General features: G+C 42.5%; 1 protein-coding gene across 5 annotated transcripts in view; it reads right to left on the bottom strand.

Annotated features, from left to right (window-relative positions):
* The window catches only part of OSBPL1A (oxysterol binding protein like 1A), a 230388-nt gene that overhangs the window by 203382 nt on the left and 6977 nt on the right, over positions 1-20029 (bottom strand). For 4 of the 5 annotated variants that reach the window (XM_010818787.4, XM_024984539.2, XM_010818786.4 and 1 more), the window contains 4 exons: positions 16743-16919; positions 12558-12680; positions 5227-5312; positions 4231-4305 (listed from right to left, as the gene is read on the bottom strand). In XM_010818787.4, the coding sequence (XP_010817089.1) occupies positions 4231-4305; positions 5227-5312; positions 12558-12678 (282 nt within the window). In that variant the 5' untranslated portion in view covers positions 12679-12680; positions 16743-16919. The remainder of the gene's footprint in view (positions 1-4230; positions 4306-5226; positions 5313-12557; positions 12681-16742; positions 16920-20029) is intronic. The other variant, XM_059881020.1, reaches the window with a different exon arrangement.

The following is a 20029-nucleotide window of genomic DNA, read 5'->3' as shown; positions in this document are numbered from 1 at the left end:
TATAGAAAATGTAAGTCCAAAGTTATAATAATTAAATGTGAATAGACTAAACAAACAAAGGTCCATATAGTCAAAGCTATGGTTTTTCCAGTAGTCATGTACAGATGTGAGAGGTGGACCATAAAGGCAGCTGAGGGCCAAAGAATTGATGCTTTCAAACTGTGGTGCTGGAGAAGACTCTTGAGAGTCCCTTGGAGAGCAAGGAGATCCAACCAGTCAATCTTAAAAGAAATCAACCTTGAATATTCATTGGAAGGACTGATGCTGAAGCTCCAATACTTTTTGGCCATCTGATGCAAAGGGCCGAATCACTGGAAAAGACCCTGATGCTGGGAAAGATAGAGGGCAGGTAGAGAAGCGGGCAACAGAGGATGAGATGGTTGGATGGCATCACTGACTCAATGGACATGAGTTTGAGCAAACTCCAGGAGATCGTAAAGGACAGGGAAGCCTGGCGAGTTGCAGTCCGTGGGAGTCTCAAAGAGTTGGACAGGACTGAGCGATTGAACAACAGGCTGAATACGACATCAAAAAGGAGAAATTTTCAGATGATAAAAACACACAACTGAGTTATATCCTGCCAACAACAGACATGTTAAATTCAAAGATACAAAGATGTTGAAAGTAAAAGAAGGGAGAAAAGACATAACTAGTAACTGTAAGAGCACTAGAGTGGCTACATTAACATAAAACAAAATTAACTTTATGGTAAGAAATATTACTGAAGGCAAAGAAAGACAAATAATGATAAAAAGTTTAATACATCAGGAAGGTATGCATATGCCATATAACATATCCCACATAATCCCACCGTAAATGGATATGCATCTAACAGAGCCACAAAAGTTATGAAGCAAAACCCGACAAAATTAAAAATACACAATTCAAGAATTATAGTTGCAGACATCAATACCTCACACTCTCAGTATCTGATAAAACAAATCAGTTAAAGATAAGAGATTTGAACAGTCCTACCAGTAATTTAACCTAATGTGCATTTATAGACAGAGAAGGCGATGGCACCCCCACTCCAGTACTCTTGCCTGGAAAATCCCATGGACGGAGGGGCCTGGTGGGCTGCGGTCCATGGGGTCGAGAAGAGTCGGACACGACTAAACGACTTCGCTTTCACTTTTCACTTTCATGCGTTGGAGAAGGAAATGGCAACCCACTCCAGTGCTCTTGCCTGGAGAATCCCAGGGACGGGGGAGCCTGGTGGGCTGTCATCTATGGGGTCGCACAGAGTCAGACACGACTGACGCGACTTCGCAGCAGCAGCATTTATAGAATCCTCTGCCTCAAAGTAGATATTTTTTCAAGCACTCAAGGAACATTCTCCAGGATAGATCAAATGCTATACTGTGAAATAATTCGTAATAAATTTTAAAAGAGTTTAAAATACATTGTTCAAAAAATAATTTAAGTAAGTTATCTGATCAAAAGGGAAGTTAAATTAGAAATTAACAATGGAAATTTTGGAAATCTTCAAATATTTGGCAAACAATATACTTCTATTTAACCTGTGGGTCAAAGAAGAAATCACAAGGAAATTTATAAATTACTATTGTTAATAACTTTACACAGACAAATTAGACAACTTGGGTAAAAAGGGAAAACACCTAGAAAGACAAAATAACCAAAACTGACTCAGGAAGAAGCACAAAGTCTGAACAGATCTGTATTAAATGAAATTGATTTGGTAATTTAAGACCTTCTCTCACAGAAAATCCAACCATAGATGGTTTCACTGGTGAATTTTATCAAATATTTAAGAAAGAATAGTACAAATCCTTCACAAGCTATTTCAGTAAGCAGAGGAGGAAAAACCACCTCTCACCTCATTCTACATGGCTGGTATTACCCTGTTACCAAAGCCAGATGAACACATCTACAGAAAACTACAGAGCAGTATCTCTCAGGAATACAGACCCAAAGAATCCTTAACAAAATATCAGAAAATAGAATCCAGCAACATAGAAAAAGGATTAATCAACACCAAGTGGGATTTATATAGGAACACAAGGCTGGCTTAACATCTCCAAATTAATGTAATATACCATATTAATGGGCTTCCCATGTGGCTCAGCTGGTAAAGAATCTGCCTGCCAATGCAGGAGCAGCAGGAGTCATGGGTTTGATCCCTGGGTTGGAAGATTCCCAACCAGGCTTCCCCGTCCCTGGGAACGGCAACCCACTCCAGTATTCTTGCCAGGATAATCCCATAGAGGAGCCTGATACAATTCATGGAGTCACAGAGTTGGAGTCACAAGAGTTGGACAATTGAGCAACGCATACGCTCACAGTATTGAGTTATAAACAAAAACCACATGATCATTTCAAAAGACATGAGAGCCATTCATGATAAAAAGGAAAAACAAACTAGAAACAGAAGAAAGCTTCTTGACCTAATGAAGGGCGTCTAAGAGAAATTTACAACTAACATCATTCTTACTGGTTAAAGACTAGATGCTATTCCCCAAAAATAAAATAATCAAGGCAAAGATTTCTCCTCTTATTGTATTCAACACTGAACCAGAATCTAGTTAGTAAAACCAAGAAGGGGAAAAAGGATCTTGCGTTTTAGAGCAAGAAGTACATTTGTCTTTATCTGCAGATGGTATATCCGGTATATAGAAAATACTAAGGGCTCTGCCAAAACATACTAACACTAAAAAGCAAGTTCAGCATGAACACAAGAACAACATAAAAATTGTCTTTCTATTCAGCAGCAATAAGAAATCAAGAAAAGAAATTAAGAGAAAAACTCCATGTAAGATAGCACCAAAACAACTACAATGCATAGGAATAAATTTAACCAAAGAATACAAGATCTATATATTGAAAACTTCAAAATATCACTCAGCAAAATTAAAGATCTAAATAAGTGGAGAGGCATTTGATGTCCTTGGATTGGAAGGCAGTGTTTTTAATCTGTCATTTCTTCCCAAATTTATCTATAGGTTCAAGATAACACAATCTCTATCAAAATCCCATCATAAGAATTGACTGAATAATCCTAAAATTTATATAGAAACAAACTTGACTGAGAATAGAAAAAATAATTTAAAAGATCAAAAGGTTGGAGAATTTACACTGCTGCTGCTGCTAAGTCGCTTCAGTCATGTCTGACTCTGTGCGACTCCGTAAATGGCAGCCCACCAGGCTCCCCCGTTCCAGGGATTCTCCAGGCAAGAACACTGGAGTGGGTTGCCATTTCCTTCTCCAATGCATGAAAGTGCAAAAATAAAGTGAAGTCACTCAGTCGTGTATGACTCCTAGTGACCCCATGGACTGCGGCCCATCAGGCCCCTGCATCCATGGGATTTTCTAGTCAAGAGTACTGGAGTGGGATGCCATTGCCTTCTCCAAACTTACACTACTCAATATCAAAACTTAATTACAAAGCTACTGTAATAAGACAGTGTGTTATTGGTGTAAGGATAGAATATAGATCAAACAAAGAGAACGGAAGTCCAGAAACAAACCCATTTATGATCAACTGATTTCCACAAAAGGTGTCGAGGCAATACGGAGGGAAAAGTCTCTCCAATAACAGAAGACAGACTAAAAAACGTGGTATATGCATACAACAGAACGTTATTCAGCCCAAAAAAGGAACAAATTACACGCTATGCCATGGATGAAACTTAACTATATTATACTCAAGAAGTTAGACACAAATGTTGATATGATTCCGTTTACAATAAATGTCTAGAAAAAGCAAACATCTAGAGACAGAAAGCATGTCAGTGGTAGTCTGAGGCTTGACAAGAAACAAGAAATAAATACAAACAGGCACGAGGAAACTCTGTGGCAAATGGAAATGCTCCAAAACTGGACTGTGGTCATGGCTGCACGACTGTGTAAACGCATCAAAAAAACCACTGAACTGTATACTTACAGCAGGTGAGTTTCAGGCAGTGTAAATTATTCCCCAATAAAACTGTTTTAAAAAATGATAAAGAAGGTGCAGGCGTTCCCCAGTCCTGGGGACACAAGCAGAGACTGAATGAGCTTCTATCAGGGACACCAGAGTGGAGCCCCATGACCTTCGTAATTGACCTCACTGTCTGTCACTAAGAGCCTGTGGTCTTTTGGACCCAAAGTGCTGGTATATACGTTTTTTGCGGCTTTTCCCAGTTGCTATTCCTAGGGCTATAAAGGAGAAAACATTTGTGAGTGCATTTCCAACATTTCACTTGCAAACACTGAACACAGAATGTTTTTCACCTTTCGTCCTGTAAAGGCAGCCCGATGAAGCGGCGTGTCTCCCATGTCATTCAGTACATTTACTTCCGCACCAGCCTAGTGAACATGAAAGCGTTAAACATCTTCCACATACCAAGAAACATACAAAGGTGAAAGTAACTCCCTAAGAATATATTAAATATTTTAAAAAATTAAAATACTCGTTAACAGTGACTGGTTGTCACTAGTAAAAATAACTCAGTTCACATTAATATACTTGGTTGGCCAAAAGGTTTGTTTGGAAAAACCCAAACAAACTTTTCGGCCAACCCAATAGTAAGCTTCCTGAAAGTAAAAATCTACTTGGTAGACAGAAAACAGTTTCTTTTGTTCAAAAATCTATCTGCCCTTCACTCTACTTTAGAAACACAAACATTGAAGAAAAAAAAAAAAAGGAAAACCGTCTCTGAATAAAACAGCATAGTTTCTCCACCAATTTAATAAGTTTTAGGGGGAAAAAAGAAAGAGATATCACCAATTAAATGGTGGAGGAACTAGAGGCTTAAGTGCCACGTTGGCTCCCAGATTTCATATTTGGGGCCAACAGATCAATTTTAAAATGTGATCCAATTTCAGAAATATCAGTATGAGTGAAAAATTATTCATCACAGAACTGAGAAATACGAGTTCTTAAATTACACAGTGCTCATTAAGAGATTATGACATTATTTTTTAAATACATAAAATGTGCTTTGGCTATTTTTTAAACTATGCTCAAAAAAACAATGTAGTATCTTCATTAATTCCTATGTCTATTTTTGCAACTTTAAAAAGTCAATAATGTAAAAATCAAACAACTAAAAAGATAGAATTTTAATTAAGCAAATCAAATTGGTGTATTTAGCAAAGAAAAATCAAGTGATAAGCAATTGCTAAGGCTGTTATGCATTATAGCCCAAATGGCTTTTCCTAAGACTTCTATAATTTACATAGTAGCTATAGTTTTTATTTATTGAAAAATCAAAGCCATAAAAATACCTTTAATAGATCCTGGACCACCTGTCTATGTCCAAAATAGCATGCCAGGTGAAGAGGTGTCCAGCCCAAATTAGACTTACTTCTTCCTAAAAAAAAAAAAAGAAAAAAATGGAAAGAGGCATTTTTAAATGTTATTGAGGTAACTTTACAGTAAATTTTCTCCCTAGTAGCTGCTCCAACATCCTGGCCAGGGGGTCCCTCTCACCCAGCACGGCTGATGTGTGGGAGGCACGAGACTCGACACTAAGGAGGGTTTGGAGTGAGATGGATTAGGACTCACAGGGCCCAGATTCTTGCCACCTTCTAACTCAGTGCCCTCTTCTTAAAGGGGGGCAGGAGGCCTGATGGGGGTTATATTCCGACTAGTCTGTGGCTCTAAGGTGCCGAGTGTCTAACCATTTTGCCACCATCAAACGAAGATGCGGTTCTCTTGGCCACAGCATTTCATGAGAAGCACCTCTTTTTGAAAACCTGTCCTGTGTTAGAGGGCTGGATATGAAGAGGAAACTAAGAACCAGTCTTTCCTGTGTCTGGAAAGCAGTCAGCGCTGCAGACAGGGACTGAAAACGGAGTCCTGACTTCAGATAAAACCTCGGGGAGACGAGGGTAAGGGTTACCAGTGTGGTCGAGTCCAGCTAGAGAACAAGAACCAAAAGAAAAGCAATGAAATGTCAGATCCCAGCTGAGGAGAGGCAAACAACTGAGTGTGGTGAAAACGAGCAATATAACTCAGTTTAGGGAAGAAAAAAAAAAAGGCACTATAGTTTAGAGCTGAGAAATTTCAGAAGGTCACCCAACTTCCCAATCAAGCTTGAGAGAATACAGCTTGTCACAGCACCAGAGCCCCCTGCCCTGGAGGGTCCACTGAAGCCCAGAAGCCCCCTGGCCCCCCGAGGAGGAGCTGGAAGAGAATGGCTGCTCTCAGCTCCTGGATTCAGGTTTGGGGGCCAACAGAAATCCACCGTCAGCCTCGCTGTGCCCAGAACAGACCTTTAACTGCTCCTAGAGGGACTGCCAGTGCCAACAGTGTCCCTGTGACTGTCTTCCGTTCACTAGCCTCCAGCACTGTTTCCTCTCAACGGGCGCCCACCAGAGCCCCTAACGCCAGAGGCAACACATCCGTGAGCCACAGTCTGTCTCACGTAACCTTTCTCTTTACCCTCTGTCCTTAACTGGCAGCTAGCTCTTTCTGATGAAAGATTCTCTTTTATCTCTTGGACAGGGGAGGCCCTCCAGTTTCCACAGCCCCACTGGTCCTCACGGCACAGAAGCCCCGTGACTCTCACCATCGAAACCCAACTCAGTCTTTGGTCAGTGACCTCACTCATGTTACGATCCCTCTGTTGAGGCTCCTGCCATTAAGCACAGCTACCCCACCCTCCACCCCCACTCCAGAAGGCTTTCTCTGCTGCCATCTACAGCCTCCCAGTGGCTCACCCCTCTCCACTCAACTCTGGGCAACACAGTCTCTCTCTGGGGCAAATCCTGCCACCGCCATTGTCTACTGCAATTCAGTAACCTGGTATCTCAGACTCTCAGCTTCCCTCATTTCCCCACAAACGTGGCCTCTGCTCTACACTGGGTACCTGATCCCAGAGCCTGAGTCCGAATATCACTGTCATGTCTGAACTCAGGAACAGAGTCCCACTTTCCAGCTTGTTCACACAGGCAAATCCCCAGCTCATTCTTCAATGTAACCAACCGTCAAGTTCTTTAAACACTTTGCTTATATGTAAACATCCCCACCATCCTCACTTCTTTCAATCAGTCCAGCGTCTATTTCTTGGTCCTCACATCAACATTTCTCTGCCGATACCCTCCAATATCCTATCTTTGTCACAGCAGCTTAGAAAAACCCCAGAGTCTAATAAATACATTTGCTCAATTTGTCTATAACCACAGTCAGGTCGCTAACAGCGGTGGAAGAAAAATAACAGAACCCCGTGGATTCGTGGCTTCATCAGGTCAGGATCTCACGCTTCGGCGAAGCCCTCGCCAGGGTCCTCACCATAGCGCCCTGTTCAGGGGTCTCTCCTACGCGCCACCACAGATACTTCAATCCCCACTACTCCCCTCAAGCCTCTTTCCCAGACACCTGCTTCTCCTCTCAGCTTCAGGGAAAAGAGAAGTTTTCATAGGACTCTCTGGGTTTCGTAGCAACCAATCCACCCCCACACTTCTGCCCACAGGCACCCTTCCGCCCTTCCTCCTGGGGCCTCAGGATAATCACACTTCCCATACCCTGGATCCCATGCTCTCCTCCTACTTTCTGGGTGCTCCTTTTCCTCCTTATCTTTAACCGCTCCCTTTTTCATCGCAAATAGGAAGGAACAGATAAGCATTTGCAGGTCTTCCATCCAACGAGCAAAAGCACCCAATTCCTCTCTGGTCCTGAACCCCCTTTGACCACTGTCCCCTTCCTTCTTGCCTTCCCCTTCCCCATCTACACTCTTTCCACCTCGTTCCCTCCAGGAGCTATCCACTGACTGCAGACAAGGTTCACTTCCCACCACATCACTAAAGCTGTCCTCACTTCATCCCAGTAAGTTGTGCCACCAGATCCTAGGGGCACTTTCCAGCAGGCAGCACACTGCATCACTGGACAGTGTCAGCCAGCCCAGCCCACGAGCCTCCAGAGCCCTGCACCTCCTCCGAGGGCTCTGTGCAAACTTCCACTTTCTCTACTTCCTCTGACTGGGCCGTTCATCACTGGAATCTCCAACAATGACACCTCCTGGCCCTTTCCCACAGCTTTACCTGCTTATATGCTTGTGACTTCAAACTCCACATTTCCATCTCTTACTCAGTTCTACCATTCAACTCTCTACTGTTTACCTCCACCTGGAGGACACAGGAATACCTTCTGCTCAAGAAGCACAAAGTTGAACTCACTTATCTCACACATGCACACTCGCACACAAAAACTCCCTGTCCCCACTCCCACTTTTCACAATCAACTGTCCCATTATTCACCTCACTTCTCAATTCAGAAAAAAGCTGCTGATGCTGAAGCTCCCATACTTTGGCCACTTGATGTGAAGACCCGACTCACTGGAAAAGACCCTGATGCTGGGAAAGACAAGGTAGGAGGAGAAGGGGGCGACAGAGGATGAGATGGTTGCATGGCATCATCGATTCAATGGACATGAGTTTGAGCAAACTCCGGGAGATACTGAAGGACAGGGAAGCCTGGTGTGCTGCAGTCCATGGGATCACAGAGAGTGAGACACGACTGAGCAACTGAAGAACAACATCCACTTTTCTATGACCATACCACCCTGAAAGGGCTCCATCTCGTCCAATCTCAGAAGCTAAGCAGGGTTGGACCTGGTTAGTACTTGGATGGGAGAAATAAGTACCACTTGCTGGCTTTCTCCTTTTCACCCCTTCCACAACTCAATCAGTCCGATCAATTCTACCTCCTAAATGTTAACTATATCTAAACACTTTTCACCACTCCCACTGCTTCCAGTCCCACATGACCCACAGCAGTCTCCTTTGAGTTACTCAGCAGCTTCCTCACATCTAATATTTCCACATGGGATTCTGGATCAAGAAGTTGACATTTCCAAAATCTTAAATTATTCTTAAAATACTCCAAATATCCTTTACACTCTTTACTATTATAGATATCCAAAATTTTTGATCAGTAAGAAATAAGTTTAGAAATATGTACAGAAAATCGTACCCTACACTGAATAGTACAACACTGGGAAACACCAGCAGATATTATGGGTGATGGGCTTCCCAGGTGGGGCTACTGGTAAAGAACCCGCCTGCCAATTCAGGAGACAAGAAAGACGGGAGTTTGATCACTGGTAGGAAAGATCCCCTGGAGAAGGAAATGGCAACCTACTCCAGTATCCTTGCCTGGAAAATTCCATGGACAGAGGAGCCTGGTGGGCTACCGTCCATGGGGTCACAAAGAGTCAGACACGACTGAGCAACTGAGCACATACACATTACAGGTAATACTCAAGTATTTTCTCATGCAGACCTCTCAACAAAGTGAGAGGATAGCATCATACAGAATCATCTCTATATTACCAATACAAGCTCTTATTTTGCTTTAAAAACTTATTTCTTGGAATACTACTCACAGAATTTATATAAAGCATGTTATTCAAACATATTAGCATTTATTTGCAAGAATATCTCACCATTAGCAATAGACATGAACACACACTTCTAATGTGGCAACAGCTGCAAACAAAACTGCCCAATTAGCTTCTCCTTTGTGCCCCAAGCCTAGAAGTACTGACCTTCACCTACATAGATTCCCTCTCTCCCTTCAACCTGACATCGTATCAGCTGGATTCCTTCCAACCAATCACATCTCTATGTTGACTGTTGAGCTTTAAATCTTGCAGAAGAATTATACTACACTTTACCATTTTCTCAACTTCTCAGGGTTTGGAAAAACAAATGAGATAGAAAATCAAGAAGCGGCAGGCACCGAGACTGAGTTTTCACAGGCCCAGTCCCAGCTCTCCCTACTCAGTCCTGTGGGTGAACTCACCTCACCTGATTATGCTGTTCCTCTGCATAAACCCTTCAATCCACCCTTAAGACAAGCCTGACTGACAAGTATAATGAGGGTGAAATTTTGAAAAAGCATTAACAACTGTCTCTCAGCTTTACATTTCCTAGCAGGTGACTTTCCAAGAACTAGCCCGAGGTAACCATGGTCAGGGTGGAAGTTGAGTAGAAAGTAAAGGGTCCCTGATGATGATCCAACCAGGCATGTTTCTGGCGTTCAGAACAGAACTCCAAGGTAAAGATTAAGAGCCAGGTCTCCATTTTATATACGGTAATGTGTATGTTTCAGGGCCATTCTCTCCAATCATTCCACCCTCTCCTCCTCCCACTGAGTCTGAAGCCAGTGCTCCATGACAGCCTGGAGGGATGGGGGGCAGGGAGGTGGGAGGGGGGTTCAGGGTGGAGGGACACAAGCGTACCTAGGGCCAATTCATACTGATGGATGGCAAAAACCATCACAACATTGTAATTACCTTCCAATTAAAAAATTTTTTAAAAAAATAGAACCAGGTTTCTGGTGAAGGATGAGAAGATTTTTAGAATTCGTTTTGCATTCCATCTTGGGCTAATTTTTGGACAACTCAGAGCATGTTTTCTTCCCTGCTACAAAGATAATACTCTGTCCCCACTGAGGGTGAGGCCGTGAGGTCTGTTGCTCGAGTAGAGGAGGACAATGTGACATGGCAGAACAAAATACCCATTAGGGACTCAGGGCTATGTGAGATGAAAAGACGTAAGATGGGACACGTGGCTCCTGACCCTGAGCCCAGAGAGCGAGGTAGGTCCAGGGAACAATGAGAATGGGTAGTGACAGGTGGGATGCTAGGAAAAGGGCCCCCAGCAGGCACCGAGCCGAGCACCAACCTGCACAGCGGCCAAGTCAAAGTAAACTCAGCAGTGCGGGCAGAGGGAAGGTCAAATGCTGGTCCCCAGAGCTGCTCCAAGCCTCCACGTGTCACTCAAGACCCTGTGGCCACACCCAAGGAGTGTGTCCAAGGTGAACCAGCAAGCCTAGGCCATGTGTCGGATGGAAGATTCGAGAGAGGGTCAGGGTGACACGAAGCCAGCAAGAGCCAAGGTGAGACGCCTTGCAAGATGAGGCAGCCGAGGAGCATATCTGTGCCTGTGATAAACTGAAACACCTGGGTGTGACTCCCTGTGTGTTTTACCTTAGCTACAAGGATGCGCTAGGAAGAGAGGCTGCAGAGGAACCAAAGGCAGTACACACAGAGAAAGGCTCACCTTCACACTTAAAGGCCACCTTAAAAAAAAAAAGGCCACCTTAATGAGATGGGCTTCCCAGGTTGATGCTAGGGATAAAGAAACCGCCTGCCAGTGCAGGAGACAAGAGAGACTTGGGTTTAATCGCTGGGTCAGGAAGATAGTCTGAAGAAGGAAATGGCAATCCACTCCAGTACTCTTGCCTGGGAAATCCCATGGACAGAGGAGCCTGGCGGGCTACAGTCCATGGGGTCACAAAGAGATGGGCACGACTAAAGCGACTTAGCACACACTGAGATGGGAAAGGACACAGGTGAGAGGCTCTGGGAGGCCAATCGTTTTACAAAAAAGCCACTGTGATGGAGGGACCCGATGACTAACATTTAGTCCTCCAAACTCCCAGAAAGAGAAGGCGCTTGTTGAAATATCTGAGCCAATTTAAAAAATAAATTCTATGCACAACTGAGTTTAATGTATTTGTAACCGTGCTACACAAGACATGCTGTGATTTGGTGGCTGCTACTTACTCACCCCTCCTATCTGCAAAATCCCTGCCATCGAGGCTGCTTCTCACTTGGCACGTGACCTTTCTTCTGCCTTGAGCCCTTTTCTTCTCTATTTTTACCTGGTACGTCTATGCACTCTTCATATATCACCTTAGGATGAGTTCCTCCAAGAAACTAATCCTTCAAGTTCTAGTTACATACTTCTTATATATTCCATGATACTCTACATGTCATAGCTCCCATACTTTGTACATATTGTACAATAAAGACTAGTCTGAGCTAGTAATCTACCAATCTCAGTGAGGGAAGGATCCTGTCTGACAGTATTTTAAGGTACTTCACATGATCCTGGGCATACAGAAAACACTCAAAACTGCTGCTTCAACTGCAATGTCTTTGAGAAGAAGAAACTGTCATAGCATGTATCCTGTGGGCTCATCTCATTAAGATGGCCTTTTTTTTAAGGTGGCCTTTAAGGTTTGTAGTAGGCCTTTAAGGCTTTGTAGTTCATAAGGTTTAGGATCCATGACAATTTTAAGACTGGATCTCAAGTTGGGGGGAGAATGGATACATGTCTATGTATGGTTGAGTCCCTTTTCTGTCCACCTGAAACTATCACAACATTATGAATGGGCTATGCTCCAATATAAAATAAAGAGTTAAGAAAAGAAAGACTGGCACTCAATTTCTCTTACTTAGAGGGGAGTAGAAGAGTACCCACTCTTACAGGGCTTCTTCCTAGGATAAGAGATGGAAATTTATGGCAGGCAAGTTCAAAAGGATTAGCACTAAATAAACGATAAAGTAGTGAATACGTGTGTGTGAACTTAGTCGCTCAGTCGTGTCCGACTCCTTGCAACCCCATGGACTATGGCCCACCAGGCTCCTCTGTCGATGGCATTCCCCAGGCAAGTATACTGGAGTGGGTTGCCATTTCCTTCTCCAGAGCATCTTTCCAACCCAGAGACTGAACCCAAATCTTCTGCACTGGCAGGCAGATTTTTACCACTGAGCCATCTAGTGCATACTCACAAGAAAAAGTGAAAAAATACATTCAAGGCTTACCTTTGCAGTTAATGTCAGCAATTACTTCATTCCTTTCCATGGTTTCTAACAGCTGTCTTACTTCTTCAGCGTTGCCGTTTCTGGCATGATGGAGAAGCTGTTGTTCTGCGTCTGTACTCATTTCTAGATTTAAAAAATAGTAACACTGCTATTAATCTAAGAACATATATTAGCTTTTGGATGTTCTGCCAACAGAGAAAGGGGAAAAAATCATCTTCATTTTGTAGCTAATAAGACAGACAAAAGGAATAATTAAACAAATCAGCTGCAGGGTCAAAATTTGACCTCGAGACTCTGTGCCCTGTGTATTATTACTGAAGCCTCAGCTTCCTTACCTGCAAAATACAATCAACTTCATGACCTGTGGTAAGATTGTGTCTATGAAAACTAACTGTCAAAGTATTTTGTAAATAGTTATTAGTATAACATTAACAACCTTATGTCTATAAAGTTAAAATATGGCAATTCATCAGTTCATATAGAATTATCAAAAGACTGAAACGATCTAAATGAACACATTGGAAACTTGTGAGAAAATAAATGACAGATAAGGATCCTAGAGCCACCATACTTATCAATAAACTCTCATTTTCTTATCAAGCTTCAAGACAACTATAGAGGAAAACAACCAAATTTAAAGCATTTATCCCAGAAAAAATAGAAATTTCTTTCATACTAATGATCATTTGGGCTTCCCCAATGGCTCAGAAGGTGAAGAATCCACCTGCAGTAAAGGAGATGTGGGTTCGATCCCTGGATTGGGAAGATCCCCTGGGGAAGGGCATGGCAGCCCATTCCAGTACTCTTGCCAAGAAAATCCCATGGATAGAGGAGCCTGGCTGGCTGCAATCCATGGGGTCACAAAGAGTTGGACATGACTGAAGTGACTGAGCACAATAATCAGTTAAAGGCAAACAGATCAAGCAATGGTATTTTTTGCCTACCTCATTAGCACAAATAAAAAAAGTAAACACACCAAATGCTGGCATGAACAGAAAATGTGCAGTCCAGTAAACCGTTAATATTATGCATATTATATATGACTTGCACCCAAGTTATTATACACGTTATACACACAAGTTATTGCACACATATGTTGCAGAGGGAGGAAGAGACAACAAACTGCCAAGATGAAATAATTTCAAAATACGCAAATACCCAGGGAGGATGCCAGGAGATGGCCAAGTAAGAAACTCCAGGACCTGTCTTTCCACCTGCACAACAAGTGCACTTGCAGAATCTGTCTGATGTAACTACTGTGGAACTCTGGAGCCTACTGAAGACGTGCAACTGCCCGGGAAGACTTGGAAGGTAACTGTGGTGATTTCAGCTCTTAGCAGAGCAGCGGTTCCCTATCCTTCAGACACTTGGTAGGTATCTGTACACATGCTCCTGGAGCAGCCTGCTGCAGTCAAGGTTGGCAAAAAGGACCCTGTGCTCCAAATACTGGGGAGCTAGGCTCTGATCACTGATTGCTGCTTTTGATCACAGACATGCAGACAAACAAGTGGGCAGCCACTGTTGCTGCATCTGGCCCCTTGTTGCAGGTCTTTCCAGTGGGCTGGAATGCCAGAAGATTTAAACAGCTAGCACCCTCTTGCCCCCCATTCATTTTTCCATCTTCCCCCTAAATTTCCCCTTAATTTTCCTCTAGTAAAAACTAGGACATTTACAACCAAATGCATATGTGGGGGAAATTACAACATGACTGCTCATTCCCACCCAAAAGCCCAAAAGACATGAGACAACCTTAAGTTTATACCTCAGGCTGGCCTTCAGCACAGAGGCAGTCTACATCAAAACAAAAAAAATAGCAAACCCTGGGGAAGAGGGTGCATCTGATTTTTAGAGTTATTGCATTAGATTCAAATGTCCAGTTTTCAGCAGTACTGTTCCCTCCCAAAAAGACACAAATCACACAAAGAAACAGGAAAGCAGGGCCCACTCAAAGGAAAAAAACAAGTCAACAGAAACTGTCCCTGAAGAAGAATTGATGGCAGACATACCAGACAAAGATTTTAGAACAACTGTCTTAAAAATGATTAAGAACTAAAGGAAGAAGCAGAGAAAGTCAAGATGTATAAACAAAATGGAAATAAAGATAGAAAACCTAAAATGAAGCCAAAAAGAAATTTTGCAGCTTAAAAGTGCAGTCACTAAAGTGAAAATTTGACTCGAGGGATTCAAAAGCAGATTTGAGCAGGAAGAATCAGTGAACTTGAAGACAGGACAACAGAAATTAATAACTCTGAGGACCAGAAACAAAAAAGACTGAAGAAAAGTGACCCCAACTTAGGAGATCTGTAGGACACCAACAAGCAAACCAATACAGGAATCACAGGTGTCCCAGAAGAGAGAAGGGGGTAGAGCATTTGAAGAAATAATGGCCAAAAACTTCCCAAATTTGGTCAAAGACATGAACATAAATATTCAAGAAGTCAAGGAACACGACGATGAAATTGGAGATATATACTCACACTTTCAAAAAACAGAATTTTGAAAGCAAGCCAAGAGAAAAGCAAAATGCCACACAAGGGATCCTCGATAAGATGATCATATTTCTGTGAGAAACTCTGAAGGCCAGAAGGCAGTGGGTAAAGAGTAAAATACTTAGGAGTTAAGTGTGTGCCTGGCTTGGATCTTAACCATCCTTGGACTGTCTGGGCTTTGTGCTAGTCACGCTTCTGCTTGTCTGTGTTCTGCTGCCTGATCAGCTGTGGGTACCCATGTCCCTCCTTGCAAGTCTTCTGTGTCCACCCATTCCTGAGAACTAGAGCTGGGCCTCCGTGTGCTGAGAAGAACAGGAAGAGCAGCCTGTTTACCTCACAGACTCCTGCCGGCAGGGGCCCAGAACCTGGTCCCTTCAGAGCGCTACCAGATAACCCCTCAGCGCCCAGAACTCACTCACGTCCCCTTGAAAGGGCTCTTATAAACCCTCAGGGAAAACAAACTCAGACTCTAACCCAGGGACTGATTTCAGAGAATATTTTCCTAGGAGATGTCATCTAGCAGTCACCATAATGTCCTTTCTTCTCAACAGATTGTTGATCGGCATTTACACTAACCACCCTAAATCACCTCCGCTTCATTTACAGTGCATGCTTATTAAAACACTCCATTAGTCATTTAAAAAGCTTTATACTTATATTCACTGCAGCCCTATTTATAAAGCAAATATGTTAATGTCCATTAGTAAAGGTTTGTTCACAAAACTGAATACTATAAAATCATCAACAAGGTTATAAAAGGAATTTCTAAAACCATGGCACTGCAATGTATCATCAAGTCAGACGGATTTAATGTAACAATCTCTTTACAAATTCACAGAAAAAGAAAAATGCATTAGGATAACAGTGGTTACTTCTTACAGTGAAGTTATGAATGGCTTTGATTGTCTTTTGACAGTTATGCTTTCTGAACTCCCTACAATATAACAGCATTTAATCCTTATAAGAAAAGTTACTGAAGATATAAAACAAAAAATCTTGTCAAATTAAATGGACATTTCATCATAGGTGATTTTTTATATATATTTTAGCGAGACAAGTACATTTTATAAGAAGTGACAATCTACTTTTGCTGGCATAAGAGATGGCACAAAAAAATGTTCATTTAATATTTTTCTCCTGTTTTTCAAGAATGAATCAAAGAACACTTGAAGTATCTTCAGAACATACTAGAAGTTGTTTAATGTTACCTTGGGTTCTTACCATACTGGGTTTACAGAAAAAAAGTTGTAAAGTTTTTCAACTTCTGTATAATAAATATGAAAAGGGTACAGTCAAGTCTATTATTTATTTAACAGTCCACAGTAATATTCATATATTCAATAATATCATATTCACCACAACAGTTACTGATAAGTGCTGGAACTGAGATTAAGAATTATTCAAAGGTTTGGGAATTCCCTGGTGGTCCAGTGGTTAGGATTGCTGGGGCCTAGGTTCAATCCCTGGTCAGAGAACGAAGATCCTGAAAGTCAAGGGGCATGGTCAAAAAAAAAAATTATTCAAAGGTTGCAAAGTACCCAAGGACAGAAACTGCTACAGGCACTGGAGGTATCACACAGTCGCTGCCCTCCAGACAGGGCACACATGTGCTCGGTCACACCAACATGTGCCAAGTACAGTAATAAGCAAGGGACAGTGGCTGTCCAGAGGACAAAGTGGGTGACTAGCCCTTTACCTGCATTAGTGAAGGAAGGAACCACAGAGAAAGTGAAATTCAAGCTGGGACTTGAAGACTGAGGAGGTCACCAAGACCAGCAGGACAAAGGTTTCTGCCCCAGCTGGACAACTGTTACACCAGGAACAGTCTTGGGTGAAGATGTGATTCCATTTGGTCGTGGTGAGTTTGAGATTCCTGTCGAAAAAAGAGAGGGAGATGTCTGGTAAGCAACCAGCTTATACCAGCCTGAGCACAAGAAAACAGTTCTAGGGGAGAAGTACAATAGTCAGTACATTAGTGTTCATGAAAATCATGGGGGTAATCAGGACCTCTTACTGAAAGAAGAGCAAGAGTGAAGGGAAAGGAGGCCAGCAACTACGATGTAGCAAGAAAGATCTAAGCATGGATGGGGGGCGGGGTGGGGTGTTACCAGAAGAGGGTGGGAGTGTCAACCAAGAGAGGAGTTTCCGGGGGTTAGAAGGTGTGAAATGTCTAAGGAAGAGCAGGAACAAGGCCTGAAAACGCAGCTGATTTGGCAAGAAGGTGAATTCAAGAATATTTCAAGTAGAAATGACAGACCCGCAAACAGACGGGGGTAAACTGAGGAGTAAAAGTGGGACGATGGGGAGAGAGTGCAGCAAACTCCTTTAGAGAGACTTTGTTTGAAGGGCTGGTGATAAGTTCCGTTTTCAGATTTTTAGATACCTGGGCATGTTCATAGCTGTGGGGCTAGAGCCAGGAGAGAGGAAAAGCTTGAAAGGCAGGAGAAAGAATGAAGATGAGAAAGATCCTAGAAGAGCCTGAAGTAGGTGGATGAAAAGCCCAAGGGGAGGATTAGCCTTGAAGAGAGGAAGCCCACACTAAGCCGGCTGGGGGTAGGGGTTAAAGGGCCAGTGGAGGCTGGGTAGATAGAGCTCCTTTCTGATGCTGACAACTTCCTGAGACACAGATTTTTAAGTACCTTAATAGGTGAGAGTAGTCTTAGTATGCGGAGAAGGCAATGGCACCCCACTCCAGTACTCTTGCCTGGAAAATCCCATGGATGGAGGAGCCTGGTGGGCTGCAGTCCATGGGGTCGATAGAGTCGGACACGACTGAGCAACTTCACTTTCACTTTTCACTTTCACGCATTGGAGAAGGAAATGGCAACCTACTCCAGTGTTCTTGCCTGGAGAATCCCAGGGACGGGAAGCCTGGTGGGCTGCCGTCTATGGGGTCGCACAGTCGGACACGACTGAAGCAACGTAGCAGCAGCAGTCTTAGTATGAGACAGGACAGCTGCTGACAGTGGGCTTGTGCGGGAGGGGGTCGCCTCTCCTTTTCAAAACAATTTACCACCACATCCATTGAAACTAGCCGCTCTGTCCAAAGGCTAAGCAGACTCAAAGGTTTGCAACTGTTAACACTTGGCTTGGGACACAGTCAAATAAGCAAGACCTTGAGGATAAATCCCAAAATGCAAGCAGGCATTTCAACACTGCTCCTTTCTAAACTTCTGTTACTTTGGAAAGGAATGGTGAGGGGTGGCAGGGTGGGGGGACAGGAGAGGGGGCTGACAGGCTGACACTTTTTCCTTCTCCCTTAGTGGCTCTAACACCAAATCAGAGCAGCACAGCTCCAAAAATATCTGTAATTTAAAGACCAAGCAAACTTCTTAAAATGATAACAGTACTATTTAATTAGCCCAGTAAAACATGATCGTTATGTTCCTTTCTGCTATGCCGCAAACAAACTATCATATTCCAAACCAAGACATAAAAACATTTGTATTTTTTCTTAATCCAAGAACCATTATAAGGCAAAGTCTGCCGCTATCTATGCATACCTGAAGATGCTAAATTCAATACATCTGTAGTAGCTAAAACTTCACTCAGGTTGGCATCTAGCCAGCATGGGCCAGGAAGGTGTCCACCGTGAAGTCCACAAGGAGCTGCAGTTTGCTCACCACCACTAGGCCAGCATCCCTTTCCCTTTCTCTTCTGTCACTGCGTTACTGTCAATAAACACTTCACTGAGGGCGGACCACGGTACAGGCACCGTTTTATCAGGTGGTGATACACTAATGAATAAAACCAGGCCTTGCATTAGGATAACTTTATGTTTTATCTATGTATTTTTATATTTAAAATATTTAAAAATATATGTTTATGTATTTATATTTAAAATATTTAAAAATATGTTTATGTTTTATATTTTTATATTTTATCCATATAAAACAAATTTATCTATTTATGTATATTTTAATATATAGTACATATTAAATATATATAATATTTATATATATTTGGGGGCAGGCACCACACTGCAAGGCTTGCAGGATCTTAGTTCCCCAACCAGAGCTTGAACTTGGGCCATGGCACTGAAAATGCAGAGTCCTAACCACAGGACCACCAGGGAATTCCTGATAACTTATGTTATAGAAAAGTCAACTGTACAAATAAATTACTATCCACATTTCTCACGGTCTAACTTGCCATCTCCACTCCCAACTTCAACTAGTTCCCCTTAGTAAGCCTTCACAGCACCTCATGTTTGCCACAAACATTAGTCTGTAGGTGCTCGTGTGGTCATTTCTTTGTTCTCCCCATACTATACTAGAAACTTAATTAGAAAAAGGGCCCCAAGTCTATTATGTGTCCCCACTATATTTATCCCTAGTATCCAGCAAGGCACCTAGAACACAGCAAGAACCAAACATTGAATGGATGGATGAATGAACGTGGACTTAAGTTTTTCAAGATCAAAGCAACCAAGATAGACTGACAGGAAGGTCTAAAAGTAACGTGTTTATTATAAGTGGTACATTTTCATCCAGTGATCAAAAAATGAAGGTTTTTTCCCCCTTATATGCCACAAGATACTAAAATCACAGCAAAAAAAGGAAGATCTTTTAAAGTATACATTCCAGGATTATTGAGGATGATCACTGCTAATTGGATATTAATACATCTCTAACTTATGAATAATTTGTGGTTAACAGTTAACAAATAGAAGGGGGGAAAGTGCAGACAGTGACAGATTTTATTTTCTTTGGCTCCAAAATCACTGCAGCCCATGACTGAGCCATGAGATTAAAAGACCTTTGCTCTTTGGAAAGAAAACTATGACAAACCTATTAGAAAGCAGAGATATCACTTTGCCCACAAAGGTCCGCATAGTCAAAGTTATGGTTTTTCCAATGGTCATGTATGGATGTGACAGCTGGACCATAAAGAAGACTGAGTGCAGAAGAACTGATGCTTTCAAATTCTGGCACTGAAGAAGACCCTTGAGAGCCCTTGGACTTCAAGGGGATCAAACCAGTC

Source organism: Bos taurus, chromosome 24, assembly GCF_002263795.3.
Source record: "Bos taurus isolate L1 Dominette 01449 registration number 42190680 breed Hereford chromosome 24, ARS-UCD2.0, whole genome shotgun sequence".
Classification (NCBI taxonomy): domain Eukaryota; kingdom Metazoa; phylum Chordata; class Mammalia; order Artiodactyla; family Bovidae; genus Bos; species Bos taurus.
The sequence above is the reverse complement of the archived record's forward strand: the minus strand, read 5'-3'. Positions and strand labels throughout refer to the sequence as shown.